This window comes from Magallana gigas, chromosome 8 (assembly GCF_963853765.1).
Source record: "Magallana gigas chromosome 8, xbMagGiga1.1, whole genome shotgun sequence".
NCBI classification, from domain to species: Eukaryota; Metazoa; Mollusca; class Bivalvia; order Ostreida; family Ostreidae; genus Magallana; species Magallana gigas.
The window spans coordinates 43881299-43890696 of NC_088860.1; the positions used below are offsets into that span (position 1 = coordinate 43881299).

The window sequence follows — 9398 nt, forward strand, 5'->3', positions numbered from 1 at the left end:
TGCACGTGTGATAACGTACATGTAGAAGAACACGAAGCTACCGCAGATCACTTGTCAGCTCGCGCAGGATCTCCTTGGCTATGTGCGAGGGCGATCATCATTTTAAGGTTTAATCTTTGTGGTTTTTCGTTGTTTATCTAAAACATTATTAGTATAATTTGTAAAACATTTTAGACTTAAAAATTCACCATTGATTTACGTCTGACGATGTTTCTGATTTGGAATAATATCGCTTTTATCAATTTTTAGAACGACTCCTAAATTTATTTTTTTCTATATGTTTAATTAAATAAATTGAAGATGAACAAACTTTTAGATCATAAAATAAAAACAGCTTTTGTATATAAACTCAAACAAGTCTTGTTATTAGAACTGCTGACCTCTAGGTAATGCGGCCGCGACCGATCTCCTCGGCCGCGGACGAGGGATTGGATAGCTTACGTAAAGGTAAAACACACATAGAGAGCTCAGAACCCAGAAAAGCTTAAAACGTTTGCAGTATGACGACTAAACTCTAATAAATAAAGTTTTTTCCCTTAAATCCCGCAGTTGATCTACCTGTCTGAGAGTCGCATTGCTTTTATAAATTAACAGAGCGATTTCTTAATTGACACTCTATCGTTAAATTCAAATTAAGAAGTGTAAGCTTTAATGTGTAGTCAATATTAAAACGATTCTTGTGTTTGCGGCTAAATAAAATCACATATGACAGACGCAACTCTTGTGTATTAGATACCCGCTGACCGCTAGGTAGTCCAGCCGCGACCATGGCGACCGATTTTCTCGGCCGCGGGCGAGGGATGAGTTACGTAATGACGCACACAACTAAGAATTGAGGTCGATTTAAAATGCTTGCAGCAAAATGACCCAAATCTATTCATGGAAGTTATTTTTTTAAAATCCATTTTACGTATCTTACTAGATAAGAAAAGGAACGTTTATATTTACTCGTTTTTGTTTTTCTTAACGGTTGTCCACTATAAGAAGTATACAGAGGGGACTCCAAAAAAAAGTCTGTAAGAAAAACATGTACACATATACTTTTAGACACTTTTTCTAATGAATGAAAGTATCCCGTATATGCTGGTGCACTTCCAGCTGTTAATTTATGTCCGTTATACGCACGAAGACTATTCACTTCCTTGCCAAATGAAAACAGGTACATGTTAACAAGACAAGCTTTTTACAATCATATTATGCATTACCGGTACAAACTAATTTTATAACGACATTGATAACACCATATTAAACAACTTTTCTATCGACAGCTATAACAAAATATCAACCATTTTTGAGTTATAAAGCGAAGACTTTTAAGGGCTCTAGACCCCTAATTTAAAGGGCCAGCCCTTTTTCAATGGTGTCAAGTGAAAGCCCTCGATATTTTGCACATATTTTGTTCTGTATGTGTTCAGAGAAAATTTTAAACTAAAGAGCTACGAGACAAAAACACAACCAAAAATCATCATTTTTGAAGCACAAAATTCAAATTAATTTTTTGAAACTTTAAAGGGGGAAAATTGTAAATATAAAACTTAGAGGACAACGTTCAAAGTATCTATTTGCAGGATTTGTGACTTTGTAACACATGCTATGGGCGGTTTCAGAGCCTATGCGTGCACAGGAATGCCTATATTTTCTTGAAAAAGGGGAATAACTCGGTACCGGAAGTGTTGATTTCAACGATTTTTTCTCGATATTGAGAAGTATTAACTACCAATAAGCCCTGAAAATTTAAACTTTTTTGGAACAACAAACAAGCAAGATATTCGAGTTTTAAAAAACGTCTAGAAGAAAAAAATGAATAAAAAGAATTATCAACAGAATCAGTACAAGGTCTTCCGTTGAAAACGGAAGACCTTAATTAACTAAACGCCATGATGACTGCCTAATGTTTGCAAGCAATTCTTTTTTCTTGAATAATTTTCTTTCACTCCTGGACTGTGAGAAATGCAAAACAATTACATATGTAGATGCAAGTTTACATGTTGATTTGATAATGAATATTTTTGTGGAAGACTATTAAGGTTTTTGACATTTGATCAAAATGAACGTAAGTGGATACTTAGTAAATTACCTTCGTAAGCATGTACATGTGTACATGATAACATTTTAAAAACAACAATAAACAACACATCTTTTTAAGGCAAAGTTTAATCTAACCTAGATTACACGGCAGTTAATACTAGTATTCTGCTATCAGAAGGCGGTGTCATCCCACTCTGAGGTCATTCAAGGTCATGACAAGCCTGATAAATAGTTCTGTAAGACAAGATATGGAAAGTGCACCAACATTAAGGAGATCAGCCTCTGTCTCGCGACAGCTGTCCACAATGGCGGGTAGAGGCAGACTCTTAAAATTACCCATAATCCTCGTATCAGTTTCTCTTGGGATATTGTGTGGACACTTACTATTCCGGATTTCTGGTTCTCGATCGGACTCGAGGTCACGTGAGAGTGGTCTCAGACTACGTGAAACGCCAGAGAGAGACTCGGATTCTTCCTTTCATCAGCCACCAGCCGAAAGAGAGGGCATCAGTATTAAAAAAGATATGAGCATACAGTTCCGGACACACCAGTCCAAGAATTATTTCATCAACGTCGGAGGAACGTATCCAAAGAGCCTAGAAATATTTCTACAGACTTATCCGGCATCCGAACTTTTTTCTCTTGTGTCTTTTATACCGGATGAGACGTACGCGCCATTTTACGATGCGTTTGACGACCATCAGTTAATCAGCCCGGCGTGGATTAGCGCAAGCGAGGAAAAGGAAGAGCAGGTTCCACTCCAACCGTTTGGAGAAGATGAAGCCATGGTTAATGTACCCGTGGTTGACCTAGCAGCATGGCTTCAAAACAATACTCACCCAGACGACTTTGTAATCGTGAAAATGGATATTCCTGAGGACGAAGAAGAGGCTCTGATGACGAAGCTGGTTCACACCGAAGCCGTGGAGTGGATCGACAAATATTACACTACATTTCCCGAGAATCAGCACCACAAGCTGCAGACCATCTCCGAGGTGTACGGGCTTCAGATCTTCGGCTGGGATGAGGTGAACGAGACTTTCAGTGATTTTAATGACGTCAACCCGGTGAAAGTTCCGCCCGGGGCGGGTTTTGTGAAGAGGGATTGTAGATCCTCGAACTCCTCGGACATGTTCGCTTTGTTCCTGTATGTTAAAGATTTGTCAGTGAAGTCTTTACGCGCTCTGAAGATGCTGGCGGCCTATAACAGTGATACAGAAGAAAGACTGGATGTCGGAGTTTTTCTGCCGTATGATTTGATTGTGACGTATGGCGATTTAGCAGAGGACCTTTTTTTAAAGTTCCAAGGGGGTCTCTACTTAGAAGTAGAAAAATATCGGAACAAGACGAGCAACCAGCTGAGGAATTCCGTTACCAGGATCTCGAACATATGTGCAAAATTTCAAACCCCGATGATTTTGCAGTACATATTGTTTTCTGAACAAAACGAAGACATTTCTAATTCTATCATTTCATTACGCCATCAAACCGTGTTTTATAAGCTTGATGACGTGGCATCACTGATGTCATATCCGTTTGAAGATTCGATGGCTGGATTCAAACCGAAATCTGGAACAATTTATTCACTAAGTGTTGAAGAAAATGATAATGAAAAACTTGCTGTGTATTTATTGAAACATTGCGAAGAACAATTGATTTCACTCATAAAATGTGCTATTCCGTGAGCTACTAGTGTCCTCTATACGTAGCATAAAAAAAAATAAGAATTAAAAAAAAAACAACATCATTTACTTCACATTATCGATAAATATGAATAAACCTTCTCATTTTCGAGCTTTATTTACAATAAAGTACAAACGAGGGAACATTGAAACAAATTCATTGTTGAGTACCTTAAGCATAAAGAGTAGACTAACAAAAATTAAAGTTGTAAAATTATTCACATCACAAGGCACTGCGCATGATTTGAGAAATTAAGTATTTCATTGAAAGCCACATGGTAAACTTGCCCTTAACACCCCCCCCCCCAAAAAAAAACCTCACAGAGACACACAAAATCAAATATCTAAACAGTTTGATGCGATTGATTCGGGAAATTATAGAAGCATGTGCATTAATAAGAGTTGCCTGTAAGTTTGAAATCCTTCTAGCACGTACTGGATAACCTCAAAGGTATCGTGGTTAACCGTTGTAATGGGGATTAGGAAACTGTTCAATCGTCGGGCAGAAAAACAATAATTTCTAAAACCAAGATGTTTATTCCGTCACTTCTTGTGTCCTCGAGCTCTAAATTTATCCCATGGTCCGTGTCAAAAGGCCTTACTGTCACTCTCTACCCGCCAAATCCGATTGCTTTCCATCTTGTTCTTTGATCCTTCAACTCTTGAACTTGATTCGTCAGCGTCGCTCTGACGTCATAATGGAAGTATAAGGCTTGTGGTGTTCTGTTAATTTTCAGTTTACTATTTTGTACACAATGGCACACTATTGTCTGTTCTTACAATTGAGATATTGCTTCCTTATATTCCATCTGCAGATCTTCGTTTCAGGTAAAATATTTTTTGTTTATCTACTCTCTTGATCTCTCAAAACCCTTGACCTCTCGAAGTCAAACGGCAGTCCCGTTATTCATTATCTATTGTTTTTTTAATTCGATACCCCGAAGTGGCCGGTATATGCAAGCGTTACCTAATTTTAACACCTACTTGGTCATTCAATTGGCCCAAGGCGTTAGACGCGGGACCCGTGTAACGGGATATGCCAGGTGACACTTGTCATGCAAGGTGATAATTGTTCCATGATTGACCATACCGTTGTCTTAACTATAATTAACACCGACCGTCTTAAATTAAGATAATTTACATAAATGTACCTAAAATCGTATTTATTTAAAACAAGAGAGAAAGAAAAAGAGAGAGAGAGAGAGAGAGAGAGAGGGGGGGCATACAAGTTGAGTTGATGCCTACGGTAACGACCTAATAATATTATATCGCAGAATATTTGTCTTCTATAAATCTGTGGCATATTTTAAACTCATCATTTGCAAAAAATAATACTTTAAAATATTACAAATTTTTAGGTACACTTATATGCATGATTTGCGTAATACATTGCTATGTTTGGGACTCTTATACAATATTAACAAAATACATGCAGCGATTGTTTCCCAGAAGTTTATGTTAAAAACAATTCAAAGAAAATAATGAATTTTTCTTCTAAAAATATTTATATTTAAATTCTAACAATAATTAAAACAGCGCTTTTTTTCTTCTTCTCGGTTTAATCAATGATACAGAAACACACACCTGTTACGGTGTCTCACACCATCGCGGTAAAATCGTGGCCCCGCGATCACCGCGATGACAATGCCGCGACGGTGTATCGCGGAAAGGATTAAAACACCATCACGGTGTCGCGGGAATATACGGGATCCGCGTTGGCTGTAGTGTATATTACTATTTCTCTCAGATTTCCAGTTGAAGCAATCATATCGCATTTTTCCACTAGTTTTGAGTTTTTGTTGTTCGTGTGTCTTTTTTAAATTTTTTAAAGAAAGAACGTTAAATGAAAGTTGATAAGTTTTGTATTTCAAATGATAAACAGTTAGAAAAGAGGAAAAAAGACACTGTGTATATATATATATATACATGTACAAATTAAAAAGTTAGGTCATATAAATCATGGTAGAGATTGCAGTGCATGGTATGATTGTGTTTGATATTTTATATATGTCTGACAAAGAAGATGGGTGGATAAGTCGTGTAAAATGCCCATACACGGTCGGACAGGCTACTGAAAAATTAAAGTATCAATAAATCTAATGGTTTTTTTAAATCATTTAAAACAATATGTATTCAACGAATCATTGATTTTTAACCTATTGGTATGTTCAATATATACTTGGAATGTGTTGACTCAAACAGGCGTATAGGTATCAAAACCTGCAAATACTGTTATTTTTTTAGAACTTCAAGGCATTTTCTTATATAGAGTGGGTCTGTGCTCCATATTTTTCTCATTGTCTAATTAAGGTCTATTGGAAAACAAACCGATTTCAATCAACAAAAACGTGGAGAGATAACCCACTATACGTTAAAATTTTGTATCCCAACAATTGAACGTTTTGAAAAAATAATACATGTCCGGTAGTTCGTGGCCAAAGTCGCATATAATACTTAAAAAGCCCACTTTAATTTGTTGTGTCTGAAATGGCTCAGTGGTTAGAGTACCTGACATAATATAAAAGATAAAAAAAAAAAAGAGTACCTGACATAAGCTAACCTTATATATCTAGGGTTTTTATGTTACAGGTTCGATACCACCAAAATTTCCGACAATATACTTTTTTTTCTTATTTTTTGTTAAATATATTAAAAAGTGACTATTGTTAGAAATTCTGCTTTTGCAAACTTGTATTATAATATATTTGAATAGATTTAATTGGAGAAAAATAAATTCAAAATTGTATTTCACTACTAAACCGAATGGGCATTTGCGCCATCTTATTCCCCCATCTTCATGAATAAAAAGTATAATGATTTAGGAATTGTTATGTTTCGTTCAAACCATATTTTAGTACACAATTTAATAAATAGCATAAAGAATATAAACCGGTTGAATACAAGCTCCGAGCTGAAAATGGGGTGGTGACCAGGCTTATAGAGATATTTCTCCAGATTACACAAATCTTTAAAATTTTTGACATTAAATTGTATTAATTTATGAACAGAGGGTTTTTACAGTAACATTTCTAAACATATTTTAATCGGATTTCTTTATACTGAGGACACTTTAAGACAAGCTAGGCCTTAAAAATATGCTATTACTTAAATATTTCACTCTGGTAATAAAGTTATTCATATTTGAGTTCAGAAAATCGAGTATTCATTTCTGAAATGCAGAAAAACTGCTGTTCGTGACTGGTATTGAGTGTAGACCATTTGCTGTAAAGTTTTAGATATAACACCACAAATAGAAGCAAGAGAATGATGTTTACATCTGACACGTCTCCTTCATTCTCTATGCAGGAGAGGGTTGCTGCCGACAGTGGTCTTTCCAGCCCCTGGTCACGGGCGGATATGGATGCGTCCGGTCGGTGGAGGCCGCTTACAGCGCCAGAAAATGTCTCCTTAGAGGCCATCACCTAGCAATGGTGTCAACCAGGAAATTTGTCTGCATTAAAGGTCTCTCTCTCTCTCTCTCTCTCTCTCTCTCTCTCTCTCTCTCTTATAAACTGGGTTGGATTAGTTTACGCTTTTAACTAAACCACCTTGCGGTCTATAAAGCATAAACTGCTCAAACTCAATTTAAATATATACTTTTATAAATTGGATTAATTCCTTAATTAAGGAGACTGAAAGGTTAAGAAATTAACTATACATCAGATCTGTCATAAACTTCTAAATATGATGTTTTGGGCCATTACATATTTTGTTTAGTAAAACAAATCCAAATATTTTAGCTTTAAAATTTGCACATTTTCCTATATATCTTTATACAGATTCCTTCGTCTAAAGGAGGTAAATATAGCATACAAATGGTCCCGAACATCGAGTCCTCTTATTTATTCAAGATTCTTTATTTAGACGAAAAATACGCAATAAGACCAGTGCTGCCAACGACCGCTTTCCGATCTACAGTGACGTCACTCGACAACTCGAGCAATAACATCAACCAAGTTTCCAAATCGAACCCAAACAGTGATGAAACCACCTCAACTTTATCTTCTGCCTACTTTACTGTAGAATCCACTGATGGTGGGCTAAACTTTACGGACAAAATAACATTTCCTGTCCCATCCTCGGAAACAGAAGTCGGCAAAATGACAACGCAGAAAATAGTGGCGGATTTTCAAAATGTAGATAGAACATTAACTGGCTCCAAGTCGGAGTCGGTGAAGGACACAAAACTATCTCCTGACCTTATCGAGATCACCGAAAAAGAAAAACTGACGAAATCACTAGTGTGCTGTAATCCTTCACTAGTATGAATGAATCAATCAAACATTTGAAAATATATTTCTGAACTGGTTTATAGTTTTCAATATTCGTCATCTATTTAAAGGGGCATGGTCACGATTTGGGCCAAATTTTATTTATCAATTTTTATGGTTTTACAATGCTTTAGTACTAGTAATGCATTTCAAATGATAAACCAAAATTAGAGTGTTGGTCGTAAAATTATGAGCAAGATGCAATCTCTCGATTCTTTGCTAAAAACAAGGTTCCTACCTTTTTATTATTTTTTTTTTACATTGGTACATATATATACCGGCTAAAGTTCTTTTTCATGGTGATTTTTCTATCTGCTGATTCGTTTTGATACATATTGAAATTTCCTATGTGACCGCATAGAATCGTACGGTGCTAGGAAATTCGTTTGGAACTGCATCCGTCGTGTGCAGTACGATCGGGGTGTGGGAATGTTGGCGTATATAGAGGGTACAAAGGTATAAGGTTATGAGGCGCGCTGTGGGTCGTTATTTTCATTCTATTTTAATCTGTCCATTTTATAAAGAAATTAGAAAGTTGTATGTAAAAAAAAATATTATTATGAAAAGCCTTCTGTCTTTAAACTCGTTCAATTACTCTCAACAAAGAATATCAAAGAGTTGTGCAATTTGGGCAAATACCTATATAAATGCTCAAAATTACGATAAAAATAATATTTAAATTGTTGCTTTTGTTTTGAGAATATACTCTTCATTATCCTGTTTAATTTTGTCATGTACATTTTACACACTCATATGTGCACTAATATATGCAGTCTAATACAAGATTGTGATGTTTTTAAAAAAATGTCTACATATGTTTGCATGTTCACTTTACTTATGTATATATGTTAAACCTATGAATCGTATGGTTCTTGGTAATAAACAATACAATACAATGAGCCACATTCACTTTATGTCAAAACATGTGAACAAAAACGTCACCCAAGCTCTGTTTACGTGACCGAGAATCGCGAGCTCTGTATCTCGCAATAACTCAACGACTGAGTCGGACCATCAACATTTGGTTGCCCATTAACAATTAATGCTTTACTGAAACATTATTAATATAAAAAAATCGAAAAACTTATTTTTGTCCAAAATCGTCGTGGTCATGCCCCTTAATACCTGAAAAGTGTCTCTCTCTCTCTCCTCTCTCTCTCTCTCTCTCAAATAAAAGTGATGCACGGAGGATTCCAATTTCATTTTATTAAACGAGTATCAAAATTATTAAAACAGTTTTGCATGCATGCATGTCATTCAACAAACAGTCATGTTACATATAAGTGAGACTTACATAAAATTATTATGACCGCGTGAGTTCCGAAATCAGAATTCTTTAAGCAAGACTAATTAAGCACCGTATTCCAAAATATTGAAATAATATTTGTAATTTTTGCTCTTAATGATTAAAAAATGA

General features: G+C 35.7%; 1 protein-coding gene across 1 annotated transcript; it reads left to right on the forward strand.

The window, feature by feature from the left end:
- The first annotated feature begins 1868 nt into the window (after window positions 1-1868).
- Window positions 1869-8760, forward strand: LOC117690054 (uncharacterized). The gene is made up of 3 exons (XM_066068256.1): window positions 1869-4538; window positions 7017-7172; window positions 7575-8760. Exon 1 carries the CDS (start codon window positions 2241-2243, stop codon window positions 3711-3713), a length of 1473 nt encoding a protein of 490 aa, XP_065924328.1. The 5' UTR covers window positions 1869-2240; the 3' UTR covers window positions 3714-4538; window positions 7017-7172; window positions 7575-8760.
- The last annotated feature ends 638 nt before the right edge of the window (window positions 8761-9398 follow it).

Excerpts from the sequence above, each read along its gene's own strand:
- LOC117690054 (XM_066068256.1), top strand. The coding sequence starts at position 2,241 with ATGACAAGCCTGATAAATAGTTCTGTAAGACAAGATATGGAAAGTGCA.